This window comes from Pteropus medius, unplaced genomic scaffold (assembly GCF_902729225.1).
Source record: "Pteropus medius unplaced genomic scaffold, Ma_sr-lr_union100, whole genome shotgun sequence".
NCBI classification, from domain to species: Eukaryota; Metazoa; Chordata; class Mammalia; order Chiroptera; family Pteropodidae; genus Pteropus; species Pteropus medius.
This window is the reverse complement of record NW_024351073.1, coordinates 7,376,107-7,394,463: the sequence shown is the minus strand read 5'-3', so window position 1 is coordinate 7,394,463 and position 18,357 is coordinate 7,376,107. Positions and strand designations below refer to the sequence as shown.

General features: G+C 38.0%; 2 protein-coding genes across 2 annotated transcripts in view; one reads left to right on the top strand and one right to left on the bottom strand.

Annotated features, from left to right (window-relative positions):
- Positions 1-13,191, bottom strand: part of DROSHA (drosha ribonuclease III) — a 107,393-nt gene extending 94,202 nt beyond the window's left edge. Inside the window, 6 exon segments of the mRNA XM_039842733.1 lie at positions 3,285-3,377; positions 7,228-7,763; positions 7,765-8,041; positions 10,776-10,843; positions 11,898-12,024; positions 13,047-13,191. Of these exon segments, the coding sequence (XP_039698667.1) occupies positions 3,285-3,377; positions 7,228-7,763; positions 7,765-8,041; positions 10,776-10,795 (926 nt within the window). The 5' untranslated portion in view covers positions 10,796-10,843; positions 11,898-12,024; positions 13,047-13,191.
- A 159-nt stretch (positions 13,192-13,350) lies between these two features.
- Positions 13,351-18,357, top strand: part of CUNH5orf22 (chromosome unknown C5orf22 homolog) — a 19,813-nt gene continuing 14,806 nt past the window's right edge. Inside the window, exons 1-3 of the mRNA XM_039842735.1 lie at positions 13,351-13,537; positions 14,420-14,565; positions 16,028-16,177. Coding sequence (XP_039698669.1) covers positions 13,457-13,537; positions 14,420-14,565; positions 16,028-16,177 — 377 coding nt within the window. The 5' untranslated portion in view covers positions 13,351-13,456. The remainder of the gene's footprint in view (positions 13,538-14,419; positions 14,566-16,027; positions 16,178-18,357) is intronic.

Genomic DNA, 18,357 nt, shown 5'->3' with positions numbered 1-18,357 from the left:
GACTTCACAAAACATGGTCTCAACCTGGCCATAAATTCAGCCTGAGGACCATAATCCAGGAGTGAACCAGTTATAGCATCCCTAACCATCTCTGGAAGCCTACTTGTAGATGACTACTTCATGAATCTCCACTTTGCCTAATTCCGATCTCCACAAATACTAATATTAACTAAAAAGGATGAAAACAAGTCTATCTCCTTTCAATAAATGCGTATTATTCTTTCATTTGAATGTACCGTACTCTAACAAATCTGATCACAGTCGTTTAGGTTACCATTCCTTTTTTGCCATTATAAACAATGCTACCATGAACACACTTGTCAGATTATTTAACACAAAGTTTGTGCATGTACTTCTTGTCATCTCTATAGATAGGAAATACTAGTACTGGTTTAGACTATCATCAAAATCATACCAAGTTCCCATCTCTACATATCCTGTCTTCATGATTATTTTTAATATTTGCCATTTTAATGAAAAAAGTATCTCATTTAACTTGATGTTGTGAACATCAATTAGTATTCTTTTTTCCTTTTTTTTTTTTAACACTTTGAGGGGGCATTTCAAAAGAGGACATCTTTTTTAGACAAGTGTTTCAAGCAGTCCCAATTTCAAACTCGAAATTGTCTTTTTAGTATACGTGCTGACAAAGCACACAAAATTGTTTAACGATGTTATATTTATTACAAGCTATGATAACTTTTCCTCCTTTACAGTATTTACATCTTTTTATTTTCTCATCTACTGCATTAGTTAGAACTTACAGAATCCAAGTCTGCCTCCTCCACAAGCTACTAAGCATTGGAGAAGAAACCACTAGACTGAAGAGATTTTAAGTACTCTGCATTAGAAATCACCAACCTCAAATTGGTCCTCGATGATTTCCACCAACGCAGCATCTTGACGTCTTTCCTACCCTTATCTCCTCCTTCATCCCCTCCTCCCCAGGCCCTTCCTCACTGAACGAACTCTTCCTAGTTTAACCTTATCGAATCCAAGGCACTTAGTATTTCCATCTGGGATCTCTTTGCTAAATTTTATACCTATATATCCAATTAACTACCAGACAATTCCATTTGGTTATCTCACAGATTCTCGAATTCCACATGCCCCAAATTGAACTCGTCCACTTGCCTTTCTAGGTGTTCTCTATCCTCAGTGGAGAACGCCAGATCTCAGGTGATGACTGCTGAGTCTTCTTCCCTCACTGTCAGTTATCAAATCCTACTGACTCTAACCAACATCTCTCAATTACCTCTACCTTTCACAATTACTACTGTCATTGCCCAGGTCTCGGCACAATTATTTCTTTCACGAATTACTACAAAAGCCTTCTTAACTCATTTCCCACCCTCCAGGCTTAACCTCAGAGCATTTCTCCACACTGCAACTCTCACACTTGCTCTTTTCCCTTCCCCACCATCCCTTCCCTACTGCATTCCTATCCATACTTCATGTATCAGTAAAACATCAATTTCTCTATGACTACCGAAGATGAGTTTTTCACTGCTGTATTCCCAGAGCAACATGTAATTGCTCTATCAAATGCACTTCTCATAGTTATTTCTTATTCCTGTAAAGTGGAGACTGTTGTTAATGACTGTAACACTCGCACCAGTATAATACCTGGGACACACAGTAACGCAATGTTTTCATTTGTTTAATTAAGTTATATCATGTTAGGTGACAGTGACAGGTAATGGGCCCTCCTTGTCTTTTCTCTAACTTGTATGGAAAGGCCTATAAGGTTTCAACATTAAATTTGGTTCTTCTGAGATGATGTCAGTAGTGCTCATCATGAGATAATGTTCTCCATAACATTAAAGAAGTCTGCTTATATTCCTAGTTTACCAGAGTTTCTACTCATTAATGAATACTGATTTTATCTGAAATACCTAATAGGCAGGTACTCAGAAAACCCTATCAATTTTGATACTAAAGATTAGTTACAGATTTCTTAATACGAACTTATCTATCCATACAATAGCAGAATGCTGTTATTTTAACACACTACTGAAAACAACTTGCTAATATACTAATCAGTATTTTCATATCCATATTCATAAGAGAGACTGTTTTTTAGTTTCCTTTTCATTGGTTAGGTTTTGCCATCTGGGTTTTTCTGCTCTCACAGCATGAGCTCAACTTTCCGTTCATCTTCTTCACTGTTCCAGAACAGTTTGAAATTTTTTTGCAGGTGGTACAAATTCAACTTTTTCAATATTTTCCATGGTTATTAGCCTATTAAAATTTTCTGCTTCTAGTGTGAAGCCTTTAGTTTTTGTTTTCATAAAAATCAACCCATCACATCCAAGTTTAAAATTTTTTAAAATAAAATATCTGTACTCACACCAACATATTATAATTTCTAAATCTCCTTCATCCCAATAATGATATAATCTTTCTCATACCTAATGGCATGTGCGTTCTTCTTTTCTTGATTCGCCACTTTTTAAATTGTATTACCTTTCAAAAGTCTTACATTTATGTACAAATATTGTTATGATGCTGTAGTTCTATTTCATTAATTTCTTTTATCTTTGAATCCCTTTTTCTGTTTTTCTCATACTCTACCAATATTCAGAACCAAATAATCAGATAATAATTATATACATATATTTACCATTTATTTGCCACTAATTTTGGGCCCAGTTCTAAATATTTTACATGTATTATCTCAATGAGTCCTCGCCACTCAAGGGAAGTATAACTGTCCTTATTTTAGACAAAGACACTGACGCTAAAAGTTTAGGTAACTTTGCCCAACAACAAAGTTAAGAGAATAATTGCCCCCAAATCTGTCAGACTCCAGAGTGCTGTTCTTAATTACCATTATATAAGACCATGAGTTTTACTCCTCAATATAGAATTGGTTATATCTGTAAATTCTAGTTTATAGCAATCTCAATGTCATTTTCCTAAATTAAGTGTAACTACCATTTTGCGTTTTTCTGAAACAAGCACTTTTAAGAATATAATTATAAATTTCCAAGGGTTTTTTTTTTAAACCTTGAATTGATAATGTATACTTTTATAGCAATTGAGGTCAGAGACGGTGGCCCGTAGAATTTCTAATTTTGAGAAATTTATCAAGATTTTCCTTGTGCCTAATCAATACATCTTGAAAGTAAAGTTTTTAAGTTACTGGATATATCAGCTTTTCACAGGGCATTTTAGAAGACTCTCAGGCAATTCTGAAGACTTGGCTGATACTTAGCATAAGCACAAAACTGAATTCAAAGAGAAAATCCTATGATTTCTTTCGGTGTGAACTCCTTGCTTACCTTCCAGATCTCTTATACTCTTTTTTGTAGGACCTTTCCAGAGATGGTGATCTTCGGCTGTCCCGGTGCCTGTGTCTCTCCCGTTCTCGCTCTCTTAAAGGAATTAATACACAGAGCTGTTTTCAACAGAAAGACTCAAAAACATCATCTCTTTTCACTGAATTCATCTTCTAAGTACATGGACATCGCCTAAAAATTTTTTAGACACTATTCTCTATGAGACATTTTTATTCATCCTTCAATTATTAGAGGATAAAGGAGCTTTTCACTTTATAGAAGTTAACTTAACTTGGACATTTTTTTTGCTGTTTTCTTTAAAGGAAGAAGTCATACTTGAGGCTAAGTAACAAAGAGGATTTTATTATAACCTTCTCTAGAGACCTTCCAATCTGCCAATCTTTGGTTATTTAACCTACAGGGAAAACTTTAAACGATTCTACTGCTTATTGATTTCTAGGAAACTATCAATTTCATTCATCAAATAAATGCAAATTAAAGCTTTTATAGTAAAGATTAGAACAAGGTTCTAAAATGAAAGCATTCCAAGGTTTTACAGGTTATAGGTCTGAGTTGTAGTTCTAGTTATCACTAACTGCCTTGAGACTGTAAGTCATTTTACTTAAGTACTATTTTTATCTGAAAAAAAAAAATTCTGAAGACCCTGAGTTTACTCAATATAAAAAGAGAATAATAATAATAACTTCTGAGTCTATTTAATAAGTACAGTGAAGATCTGGAACAAAAATCAAAACTCCAGTGTGTTTGAATCAGAACTAAACTTAAGAGAAATAACCATCTGATCTTAGAATGAAAAAAAAAAATGCTATATTGGCCTGAGTCCAGCAAGAAGACTATCAAAATGTCTGAGCTCAAACTATCCACAGCCTACAGCCAAATAGAAGAAATTTAACAAATACATTGAAATCAGAACTTACAAAACTGATAAACATCCGTGACTGCTTAGATATTAAAATGAAAATTGTTTTTTCATTTAAAGATCACTCCTTCCTCAAGGAAGATTCCTTTGAATAATATATTTTGGCATACACATAAGTCTCAGGTACATACCAGCTGTCCAAAATAGAGTAGCCAGAGCCTGGATTCTATACACTTTACTTGATACACTTCTAAAATTACAGTTTACTTCTAGGCAGTAAATCCCAACTAATGAGCAGTACCACATGACAAAAATATAATAAAATTTGCAATGGCTAGACTAGTGAAAAAATGCTATATTACCAAATAAAAACTCTATTTAGAGAATATGCCTAATTTTTTGTTTGCTTTTTAACATGTAAGCAATAGAATTTTGCATTCAAAAACAGCACTGCTGATGATGATTGCTACCTCTGAGTGGGTATGAACTGAAAAGACCAATTTCTATATAAATCACAGTAGGAACACTACATGATGAACCCATTTAAAGCAAGAAAAACAATGTTTGGGTTACTTTTCCAAAGACTCATCCTCATTTGTGAGCATTAAGGTTTTCCTTAGGTACATAGCTCTCTGATGGCTACACACCATACTCAACAGGACAGTGATAGGGGTCCCTGTGCTGTAGCATTACTCAGCAATGGGAAGCCACTGCACAGTTCCTTACCATGCTGCAAACATGATGTTCAGTGAATTACATCTGTGGCTGATTCTCTTCCTGTTCCCCATAGTAACTCTGATCTTTCATGATAACAAACACATATATCCACTTCCTCACAAACTTCCTCTAGACATCGTTTGCCCTAAAACAATCTTGTTAAGTATTATTCGACCACCTTTCTGAGGTGAAAAAAGGGAAGGAAATGGAATTCAAAATAGGATAGATTCACTTACCCCAAGAAGCGAGGGGCAAAGTGGCCAGAGGACACTACAGAATGTACATAAACTTAACATAATCTCCTGCATACATTTGGAAAGTTTTGAATTTTCTCCAATATACTTCTACAAGTTATATGAAGACTTCACATAACCCGTGTTTATTTCACAGAAGCATTCCCTATAAGACAGATGACTGACACTCTACCTTAAGACCCCAAAGGGAGCCGATTATAATATGGCTGTGACATTAAGGCAGCTCTAGAGTGAACGCCCCAAGTACGACGTCATAAAACAACTCCAATATAAATAAAAGCCACTTAGAAAGATGAGCCAACTGCCTAAGTAGGTCCTTCACAGCAAAAGGGTTGTAGTTCCCCACAGTGAACAGCAGAGATTAACAGGAATTCTTTTGGCACTTCACTTTCTGAGAGATGTCCTCAGTTTACCAGACATCTGAGTTTCTTCAAACACGGAACTTCAAGTCTAAGCTTGGATGGAAAAATTTAGGATTTTACAGCAGAGCCCTAAAAACTCAAGCTCTAACTTAACCAGCCCCAAACAGAAAAACACACACTATCTAGAATATTGAAGTTTGCAGCAAAATCTTTCTCCAGAGACAGGATTACTAACAATCACTTTAAAGTCTGAATCAAGCTATTAATAAAATCCAGTTTAGATTTTCATCATGAAATTATAAAATAAACGATCACAGGCCTCTGTCAACTAGTCTGTCACAGAATAATTAAGAATAAAATTGATCCAGTAACAGTAATTTATGTTGAAAAGATGTAAAAGTCTACCAACTCTCAGTCAGCTTTGGCTCACCAGAAATGAGTCACCTCTGCGAAAAACCTTCTACCTTCCACTGGCGTCAGGGAGAGGTAACAACATCTTTCGAGCACCAGTTACTCTCTTCAGGGCTGAGACTCACCACCACCATTCACTGGCAAAATGTTCAGCGCAACAGACAGCCATGAGAAAAGCATGGAAACCGAGAAGTGAACTGACTGCACAGGAGCCAAGACCAGCTCTCTACAAATCCACGGAACAAAGTGATCTGGTTTGGGAAAGTCAAACATTTTTAGCACAGAAGTTCTACAAGACAATGAAGGCACACCAGAAGACAGAAAGAGAAGCACCATTACTAGCTTGACAAGTGGAAAACTTCAAATCTTCATCAATATAAAGAGTTCACTGAAGATACAAATAAATATCAATACAATCACTACCTGTGTATTTTTATTTTTCCATCTAAACCAATGGGTCTTAGAATTTTGGGTAACAGATTCACACCAAGCTACTGATTTACTTATAGAAAAACATACATATACATAAAATTTTGCTAAAATTTTGTTATTTTTACCCTACCACACACACACACACACACACACACACACACACACACACACACACACACACAGCTGCAGAGCATTTCAAGAAGCCCATCTATGAATCCTAGTTTAAGGACTCCTGCTGAAAACCTTGTATATACAGATAATCGGTCTTTTGAAAATAATAATGGGTCTTTTGAAAATAAGAAATGTAAATGGGATGTACTTTTTAAATACAACTTTCTTCAGCGTGAATTCGTTTCAGTACAGCAAAAGCAAGTTAAAAGCTGTTTTGAAAACTGTAATTTAATAATGTGAAACTAATATTTCATTTCACAGGAAATAGAGCAAGAAAACATTTATCTTAAATATCAGAAAGCAAGTTCTGCTTGTTAACTAGTTTGATTCTTAAGTGATAACATACACAGATCATCAATTACTAAGGAATTCAAGGGCTGTAACCAGATTTGATGATATTGAACATAATTAAACATTATAATATGAAAAATATATACAAGATCTTGCATTGGATCGTCATTAAAATGTCAACTGTATTACACAGAATAATCATCTTACATCCATTGATATGAATCTAAACTAGTAATTTGGAATGCTTTTCAAAAGTGGCTTTTTCTGACATCAATTTACTTTAGTTGCCTGTTCCTCCTTAAAACAGCCCAAAACATACTTTCTTTCTTTTTATACACTGAAATGCACTGCTGGACCTTTCTGTCCGTTTGCTGATTAACAGAAATGGCCTGTCTGGGTTTTTTCATTAAAAAACACAAGTGTTTTACCTGCTCCGCTCATAGCTCCGGTGGCGAGATGGCGTTCTCCCTCGGTCATAATCGGACCTGTAGCGGCTGTCTTGTCTTCTCCTGTCAGGACTTCGGCCTCGCTCCCGCCGATCTAGGGACCGATGCCTCTCACCTCGCCCATGGCTGTGATCCCGGTGCCTGTGATCGTCATAGTGTTTGAGCCTCTCTGGGGACCTTCTCTCGCTGGGAGCCTTTGGGAGTGGGTATGGAGGGAGATGCCTAAAATGAGGACTACTGCTGTTATTAGCACTGGGTGGGAAAGAACTGGGGTTGTTCTGGAAGCTGTTAAAATTGGGAGGTGGGAAATTGTGGTGCGAGTACCCCGGAGGGTACTGATAATTGACCTGCTGCGGCATGATGGGAGGGGGTGGGGGTGAGGCATGGAGGGCATCATAAGGGAGATGCCTTGTCAGGGAAGTGCTCAGGGACCCGGGGTTGGTGGGACAGAACGCCAGGCATGGGAGGGAAAAACAAGGGAGAACACAGGGAAGGGGCCTCATCTGGTGATTAAGGGGAAGGGCGGATTGAGCGAGAGGAAAGACCTTGTGCTGATGGAGGCATGGGTGGAGGGAAGGGTACAAAGTCTGGTCGTGGAGGCAGAAAATTGGGGGCTGGAGAGTTCGAGAACGTGGTGGAAGGAGCACTTGGAGGTTCATATTGATATTGCACAGGAGGCTGCTGAGGGTGAAGCAGTCTCAGATTTTGGGGCCTAAAAGCTGGCGCTGACGGTCTGGCTCCATGTCCTCCTCGCCCTCGGGGACACCCTCGTCCTGGGTGGAATGACATTCTATGACTTTGTTGGAGGAAAGAAAAAGAAAAAGAAAAAAATTCACTATGTAATCAGGGTTTCACAAATGCCTGAACATCTTCAATAGCAAGTGACAAACCCCTTAGGCCACTAGAATATTCCACTCATCTAATACTATAGTTCTCTAAAATATCTAACACTCCTCATGGCCAGTAAACTGCTCTTCCCCTGTCTCAGCCACCCGACCCACTGCCATGGTCACTCCCTGGACCTTGTCACTCCCTAAAGCTGCTCCACTTCCAGAATGACAAATTCAACAGCCCATTGTTCAACCATCTGCTATCATGTCCTTGCTCAGTGCCCAAAATCTTGACCTCGCCATGTCATCCCATCCGCACACCCCATGTTTTATGATCTGTAGCAGCATCGTTCTGTCTTCACCTTTCTCCCCACTCAGCACACTCCGCATATTCAACGTAACGCATCCTAAAATGAATTAAAGATCTTCCTCTCCAAAACACCACTTGCTCCTTTTTCGGTGTTCCCTATCTCAACAGATGATACCATTTAAGTTCTAGGTATTTCTCTGTAGCATATTTGCTGTGGGCATCTTTGCCACAAACATTTCCACTACATAATTAGTTGGCCACAAGGCAATTTTTCCATAAAAAAAGATAAAATAACTGGTTGACAGTTTGGTTTTTTGTTTGGTTAGTTGGTTTCATTTCTCCATTGATGAATAAACCACCTTTAGCAGACTTCGCGTTTCAGTTGTCGGTTCGGTTTAATCTCTCCATTGACAAAGTTCTCGCAGTTACTACTATTTTTATATTACTCAAATCTTACCTAGTTCTGTTTTATCCGGGGCAAATTATGCTGAGTCTGAGATTGCCCTTAGTAATAATTTATTTAAAACAGGTTCACTGTAGGAATTATACTTTATAATGGTAAGATTTCACAAGCCAATAGCATACAGGATAATGTCTCTTAATAAGCAAATAAAGGGGGAAGGGAAAAGTGTGTTGTTCACTGCACTATTTCCCTTTGTGTGGGGTTTAGGATTTGACGATTTCTTGTGAAAACACAGAAAAAAAAAAAAGTCAATAAAGAAAAACATACTCCAAACCAATGATAGATTCATTACACTATTGTTCCAGTCAAAGAAGAGATGACAAAAATAAAGTCCAAATTTAGCTGAAGCATACCCTTCTACAAGATGGTTTTCCATAGAGTCAGTACTTCTAATCAAAAGCTGAGTATCAGCTGCTGGCTTAGGTCCCCTGTTGCTAGTGCACGTAGCTAGCAGGTAACCACACTGGTGCTGGTAAGCAAGGTGAGCTGCTTCAAAGATTATTACTCCAGGGACCATTATACAGCATGCACCACTGCCTAAAAGGAGTAGCCTCACCAAGAGAGGAACAAATGTCCCTTCTCTTCCCAAGAATGTTATACGGTTTAACACCACTACTGGTCAAGAGTAAGACAGAGCAAGCTCCTACCTAATTACAGCAAGTATCTCAAGATCTTTGGAGAGCTATTTAAACTTTGTAGATTCTACCTAAGCACCTGTCTTCATTCTATGGGAAATGTGGGTTCAACTCTGAATTATTGTCGCTCCTCCATTCATTCCTATCAATAAGTCTCCAGCAGTGTCTGTGAATAGCTGAGCCACTAAGTGCTTATCAACAACAGATTTTGATGACAACATCCTAGCACAGCTTCCTCAAGGTAAGCAAATTCACTCCTGGATCAAAACAACTTCACTTTAGTCATAAACAAGTGGATCTGAAATCATAACAAGCCAATACGCAACACCTCATAATGCTGATGGTCTTAAAATAGCATTTCTTCCAGATGACAATGATTGCCCCCAAGAGTTGGTTTCTTATTTTGAAACACACTACATTGTGAAGAGGGCCCTCTTTAAGGGCGGAGTTGAACCCACTTTCCCCACAGAATGAAGACAAGTGCTTAGGTACAATCTACAAAATAAAATCAGTTATTTGCACAGTATTGCCATGAATCTACACACATTTTAACATTTTATATTTCACAATAAGATCTTTTTTGTTATTCATTTTTTCATGTTTCATTATGTCCTTTTTAAATGTCCTTTTATCTGCTGTTCTTCTACCTTTTTTATGGTAAAATTGCCTTATGGATGATTAGTTACTCAGCAAAAAATACTTGCAGTGAAACACTTGTGGCAAAGATGCTTATGCCAAAGGAGCTTATGGCGAAGAGAGCAGGCATGCGTTGGTCTCCAAGTCTTGCACCAGGGAGTCAGCTAACAACTTTCCCTTCTTTATCCCCTTTAGTTAAAAATCTATTTTAAAATTCTTATCATTTCTGCTTTGTAAATACTTCTTGAGTTCGTCCACTTCATGCCATCATCTTTGACCAGGCTACTACAATAACACTCCTGCTGGACGTTCTACAACCACTACCACCTGCCGCGAGGCCTGTTAGGTTCTCTGCTCTCACACACTGTGCTTCTCCTTGGCAGGTCCTATAAGAAATACAATTCACACACTAATGACCTAATTCCATCTTTAATGTCTGCCTAAACCTCAGAACTGTAAGCTCCATCAGGGCAGAGCTCTAGCATATCTCATTAACTGCTCTGGTGTGAGTTCCTAGCCAGGTACATGGCCCAAACAACACATTTTCCCCTCTCCTCACATATCTAAATCCTTCCCACACTCTATGGCCCAGTGGCAGTGTTTACTCTTCTCTCTGTTCTCTCAAAACTACTGCCATTACTATCACATCGACTCACCATGTATTGCCTTGCATCATGACGTACTGTTTGGATCAATGTAACATCTTCCACAGAGAATATAAACTCTAGAGGCAGAAAGAATAAAATAGACATAAAAATGTTTCCTAAACTAATAATGCTGGAAAAATATTTCTGTAATTACCTTAACACTAATTTTGCATTCTCTGATGAATTTAGCATACCAACGAAATTAAAAGCATGTTGAAATGAATTAAAGTTTACAACTAATTTTTAAGATGTCCTTAATACTTTTCTCGCTGACTCAAAATAATAAGTAGCTAAAGATTGAAAATCTGAGCACATTCCATCCCTAATTTGCTAAAAGATTGGGGGGGAAAAAATCATTTTTCCTCTCCCTTTTTCCATACTCTGGCTTCCTTCACAGTGAGACCAGCATTCAAATTCAAACATAACTACCAAGCTTGTAAAGACAAGTTATCCCTGATTTTCATTCTCAGTTCCTCCCATAGAAGAATGTTGTAAACATGATGACTTTCCAAATACCTAAACTTCAGCAAAATGTTTTAAAAACTCAAATAAATATTAAGTGCAGAAAGCTTTAATGTAGAAGCATCATCCTGGTTTTTCTAACTAAAAGTTTTATCAATAAGCTTACAGTAGATTTTCAAATGGTTCATGAAAATAGTTCCAGGTTATTCAGCTGTATAGATCACTGTGCTTAATAAATAATAGGCACCAAATAATATCTGAATAATGATTATTATTCAGTCCGAGGCCCTCATGATAAACCTAAGGCCTAGGCAGCTGATTTTAACACCATGGGCTACTACTCACTGCCAAGAGAATTGAATTCAAACCCCATGCTGTTATAAGTCTGAACCCAGACTTATCCTCCATTAACTTCCTCATGAAGTACCTATCGCCCCAGATTTTCCCAGTTGCCTAACATACCAAGTACTATCAATCACCCAGCCTGTTCTTTGCTCCCACTCTTCTGAAATCTCCTATGCTATGAATTTGCCCACTGAATTCTACTCATCTACCTATGTCGAATGCCACCTCTTCTGTGAAGCCTTTCCTGGTTCCTTTTAGGAAGTAATCCATTCCCTCTATACTTCCATTGCTTTTAGTCTGTACTTACTTCTTTTAAGCACTTACCAGAGACTGCCTCATATTATAGTCATGTGCGCACATGTCTAACTTCTCCACTAGATTATTAGCTCCTTGATGACATGGGTTGATTCATAGTCATTTCTGTATCCTTCACAGCCCCTGGCAGAGCATCCTGCGCACAGTAGGTGGTCAATAAACGTTTACTGTCTCACCAATGGTACGTTTCTATGTTGCTACTGTACATTTCCCTTCCACATATATCCACAACAGATTTACATTTCCAAAATCATACTAAGAGCAGGCCTTTCCATTGATTTACAGGGCCCTGTTACAGGCAGGCCCTGAAGACTCAAAGATAAGACACAGCCTGTAGGACTCAAGGAGCTCAGATTCCACATACGAATACGTTGTTTAAAAAATAATATTATACAATAAACGCAAGAAAAGAGGTATGCAGGTGGTCTAGGGAAACACAAAGGAATGTGCTGCACCTACAAGAGGGCAACAATCAGGATCACTAACTCTCACACAATGTGTAACAGCGGAACATTCACTATTAGATCCTCATGGATGTTTCTACAGATATCTGAAAACACTGAATCTAAAACTGACCTACTAAAGACAGAGTCAGGCTGTGTTGTGGATGCAAACTTTAATGCAAAAGTCAAGGAATTCACTGCAACTAGGAAAGTAATTATTTTCTGTGTTTGCCTTACTCCTAGGTTGCTGTTTGAAAGCCGAAACACTGAGAGAGCTGTTTTGAACAGTTAACACGACCGAGAACACTAGTCTATGTTTATTAAGAGCATCCCCTTTCCCCAGATGAATCCGCAGGCCGGTCACCTTTCCCCGGTTGAATTCCGTGTTTACCTTTTTGCATCTCCCGCCAGACTGAGCTGCAACCAGGCAAGCGCTGGGCTCACGGGCTACCTCCCCACCGAGACGCAGGTGAACCCAGGCCTGGACCAGCGCATGCTCTCCAGAAATGAATGAAAGGCCTCATTTTTCACTTCTGTTTATTTACGGGATCCGGGCCTAGGGTCGTTTTCTTGCCCTTAGCTGCAGATCTGAAGAAGGGTTGTCCGATCCTAACTTCCAGGCGCTTCTTGCCCAAGCCCCGGCCTCCAGCCCGATTTTAAATCCGTACACTCAGAAACCCTCTACCAAAAACGGCAAAGTGGTCCTTTTACTTACAAAAAGTCTCCCGGGGCGCGAGCTCGCCGTCGAAGCAAAGCCAGGTTATTATTCTCCAGCCACCAAGACCTTAGCGCCGCTCGCGCCGCCCGCGCCTCCGGAACAGGAAACGGAGAGAATTAAAAAGCAAACCTGAGAAAGCTGGACCACGGGAGGGAAAGCTCGTGGGTTCGCCGCAGTGCCTTATGCACGGTGATTGGCGCGCCAACAAAAGCGATGTTCACGTAAGCCAATCGCCCTCATTGGGCCCTCCGGCGCCCGCCTCCTGCCCTGCCTGTTCTCCAATCCGGAACCGCAACCGGGTGAGCGCGCGCTTCCACCCGGGGAGGGCAGCGGTGCAGCCTTTCCCGAGTTCCCGGATCCTCCGCCTAGCGTCTCCGGCTCGTTGGAACGCTGCTGGGGGCGAAAACATGAGCGACTCTGCAGGAGAGTGTGCTCGCTTTCGGCGCTACCCCGAGCTCCCGGTGTGGGTGGTGGAGGATCACCAGGAGGTGAGTGGGCGGCTTCTGGGAGCCGAGGCAGAATTGCGCGAGGGCCAAGGAGGCGGTGGCGGAGCCTCGGCTTCGGAGGCCAGAGGGAGAACCAGAATTTGTTACGCGCTCGAGTTGCATTGCTGTGGGGAAAAACACACTACTTTGCAAAGTAACTAGGAAAAATAGGCGCTGACGTTTATGGGGCAATTACTATGCGTCGGGCAACTCATTTAACTCTTATGGTTTGCCCAAAAGTCCCACAACCAGCAACTGCTGACGTCGGGATTCGAACAGGGGATCCTGACTGCTGAGCATTGAGTTCTTAACCCGCCCATTAACGCAGGCTGCCAATTGTTTCCCGCATCTCCATCACAGGCCAGTGTAGGTGGAAGGCTTTTTGTTAAAAATGTGGGTTGTCAACTGTGAAATGAGGACAGTCATCGTAGCACTCCGGCCGTTGGTATTATTGTGTGCGTATTGTGTACATATGTTTTTAGCACAGCGCCCCGCGCTTGTAAACACTAAAGACATTTTCTATTTTTATCTAAAAGGGTGCCTTAATGTAGACTTCGAAGCCACATGTATTAATTATCAGATGTTTTTCTGAGCGCCAGTCCTTGTCTGTTTCCTCACATTGTGGGTTGAGTTTGTTGTGGGGGCAAAATGGCAGCAAGAGATACCCTTTAAAGCCCTTGGGTGTGAAAGTTGGAAGTTCCGAAGAAAAAAACAAAGCTCGAGGTCATTATCTAAATCATCTACAATAATCACTTTTCCTACATATATTTTCCTACTTTTTAACAACTTGATGTGCTTCAAATTAGCATTGTTTTTCAGTCTGCAGTTGAGTATATGCTCACGATTTCAGTGCCAATTCTGAATGTGTGCATGTGTCTTTTACAGGTTCTGCCTTTTATATACCGAGCCATTGGCTCAAAGCATCTTCCTGCCAGTAATATAAGTTTTGTGCATTTTGATTCACACCCGGACCTCCTTATTCCTGTGAACATGCCAGCTGACACTGTGTTTGATAAGGAAACTCTTTTCGGGTAACATATGATTTTGTTAATAATCTTTTATGTGCTTGAGATACAATTTGCAGTAGATGATAAGCAATTAAGAGAAATAGACTTTGCTAAGTTCGTGAGTTTTTGTTTTGTTTGCTTTCTTTATTTTATTTAGAGCAAGTATTGACAAACTTTTTCTTAAAGAGCCAGGTAGTAGATATTTTAGGCTTGCTGACCATATGTCTTTTATAACTACTTATCTCTGCTCTTGTAGCATGAAAGCAACTGTAGACACTGTGTAAACAAATGGCTGTAGCTGTATTTACAAAGACAGGTAGTGTCGCCCAATGTTTGCCAACCTCTGCTTTAGAATGTAGAATTTTAGAAATAGAAGAGACTTCAGAAGTTATCTGAGCCAGTTCTCCTTTCCACTTTAAAAATCTGGTCACTGAGGCACAAGAAAATGTGTTTTAAACACATAGTTTAATAATTGCATAGGCAACACATCTTTAATTTGTATATCTTTCCTTCTCAGGATTCCTGTTTATCCTAAAAATTATTGAATTGTTTCTTTAATGTGGGTTATATCTATTGATATTTACCATACTCGAAATTAAAACTGAGATGTGTTTAAAATATTCGTTTCAAAATAACAAACCTCATGTTAGCATAAATCAGATTTTTATGAAAAACAAATACATTTTCTAAAGCAAAAATAAGTAGTGAGAAGAGTAACAATGTTTAAATTTTTGCAAATCTTTTTAATATTTGCCTTTATAGAAGACAGCTGGATTCTCAGATGCTTCTACATTCAGTGCGTTGCCATATGTTGTTTTCGTGGAAGTATATGAAAAAAATTAGGATAAGAATTTTCATATCCTTTTCAGATAACCATGAATATTCTTTAATACTATAACAACACATGACAAGTGTAGAATCCAACAATTCAGATTCAAGTCTGAATAACCATGGTTTTTCAATCTTTAAAAAAAATGGCGTTTAGCTCGCAATTCAATCACAAGTGCTTTTCCATGAGACAACCATTATATTTCAAAGTATGTAGCAAAAGTATTTTCTGTGCACTTCTCATTTTGCCACACGAAATATTTTTAAATGTCTACTCAGAATCAAGGTTTAATTGTGAAGGGCATCCTTATGTGAAACTGGCTTGGATTGGGGGTAGGGGGAGTGTTAGTGCTTGGTAGTGAGGAATACAATTACTACTAGTAAAGTTTGGTGCTGTTGCCTTGATTACTCTTAGGACATCAACCCACCATTGCTTTGTACCATCTGTGCACATGTCAGTCCAATGAAAAGGGAAATAATGCCTTAGTGTTTTAGGAAAATTGTTTTTATCTAGTAGTCTCAGTTAAGGTCTCAGGAACCCTGCAAGGGCCTCTTAGGCCACACTTTGAGACCTGTTGTCTTAAAATATTGTGAATTAAATTACATTTGGAAAAAAATCACTAATAGTTTTCATTCTTCCTCTGTATTTCTTTTCCAGAGAATTAAGTATTGAGAATTGGATTATGCCTGCAGTTTATGCTGGCCATTTTTCTCATGTAGTATGGCTTCATCCCACATGGGCTCAGCAGATCAGAGAAGGCAAACATCACTTTTTAGTAGGCAAAGACACTTCTACCACAACAATCAGGTAATTTTTTCATATTTATGGCTATGTAAGAAGTTGATTGCTTCTATCTTATTTTAGATTCCTATAATAACTTATGAATATCTCTACACACACATAGGGTCAGATTAAGCCTCAACTCTTCCAAAAAGAATTCTCAAAACACCAGAAACAAGCTTTCAAGCCTTTTGACCTTCTTCACACAACATTTATATTTAGTTGCTGGTCAAGTTTCTTTTTGAATAACATAATTTTCATCCTCTAGAATTCTGGCTCCATTGATGACTAACTCCATTCAATCATCGAAATACTTTTTAGAATTATATATTTAATGATACATTTTACTGTTTCTTTCCAATATAACTGTTGTTTGCTGAATAAAACAATTAGCACTGAAAAAAAAAACCTCATCGTTTTGTTTTTTTAATAAATCCATTGGCTGAAAAGTAGATTTTGGGTTTTAATTTTATTAATATAGTTATCTTTAGGTAATCTAAATTACAGAATACTCTGACGAGTTACATGTGCAACTGGTTTTGTTGTATAAACTATGTGACCAGTGTTTTGTGTATCTTGTGACACTGCAGTATTTTTAGAAATATCAGAATAATCTTGATTTTTAAATTCACTAGTGATGGGATAAGTGTTTTCAGCAGTGTAACCATTACTTTTTATAATCTGAAGGGTAGTGAGATGACATGGTAATACTTTGAAAATGAAATATAATCTTGTTGAAATGACATTTTTTACTTCTGACTTATCTTTAATGATATAATTAATTCATATGTTCTTATCAGTTACACAAATAACTGTCATGTGTACATGAAAATTATATTTATTGAGGATATAATACAAAGTAAATATGGCTCCACATATACTAAATATCAGAAATAATACTGGTATATGTGTAAGAGTAGTAGGATTTTTATTGAATACTTCATTGAGTAGGCCTAATTTAACCTCTAACTGATTTCTGTAAAATCAAGTAATTTTGAACATTTGAAATAGACATTTGAAACTCAATGTGTAGTAACGATATTAGAATGATTTTGATTATCTTATAATTTTAATCCAAGTAAAAATTTATGGAAAAGACATACATATAGGTATGCAGTCTGAGATGTATGTGTGTTTGAACTAATATGAACAAAGTAAGATATTATTAAAGAAGAATACAGATTTAAGTTCTGAAATACAGCCTTTGTCGTCCTTAGGATGGTATAGTTTTTAATAAGCCTGGGCATTAGGTTTATTGCATCATTAATCTTTTTTTGGAAAATTATATCTTTTTAAATTTAAGACAATATGTTAGAATAGGGTGGTTGGGAAATAAGTATTAACTATTACTTTAGTTGAATAGAGTCTGCCTCTGAAAGAAACTTTTGGTTTCACTATTCATAGTACTTACCAAGACATAATATAGTTGAAAAGCTAAGAACATACCAATATGTCTAAAATCTGAACTCTGCAACTTATGAAACGCATTCTACACGTGTACAAGATTTTTTTAAGTTGTTTTTCATATTAAAGTTTTATGGTTATATGAAGTTTATTAAAATATGTCAGGGAATTTTATTAAAAGAAATTATTTCCAGATGTAATTTTTAAGTGATTTTTTTTTTTTTTTTTTTTTTGGTATAAAGTATCAACTGCTATGATAGAGATCCAAAGCACTGGCTTAAAAACAGGATCATTCATTTCTTTCTCATATTAGAGTTGCTGCATACAGCCCAGGGCCTATGTGGCAGTTCTGTAGTTTGGGTGATCCCAGTTCCTTCTGTCTTTTTGCTCCACCATCTCTAGAGATTGCATTTGTCCTCATAGTCCAAGGTAGGCTTGCCACTCTGTGTCATAGCCAGTTGGTGGGGAAGGGAGAGCAAGGCTCTCTTTAGTTCTCTTCCATTGACAGCCTTTAACCAGAACTTAATCAAGTGGCCACACATAGCAACAAGACAGACTAGTCTTTAATTTGGGCAGTTGTGTGCCCAGCTAAAAATTGGAGGAACACAATTTCTACAGAAGAACAGGAAGTACAAGTATTAGAGACAGCTCTGTTTTTGTCAAATATGTCCTTTCTTATAGTTCTGTAGTACTATGGAAATGCTACATGAAATGTCAGTTAATTTGTCCGTTCATCTTTAAAACAGTTTTTTCCTCTAATCCAGGGTTACAAGTACAGATCATTACTTCCTAAGTGATGGTCT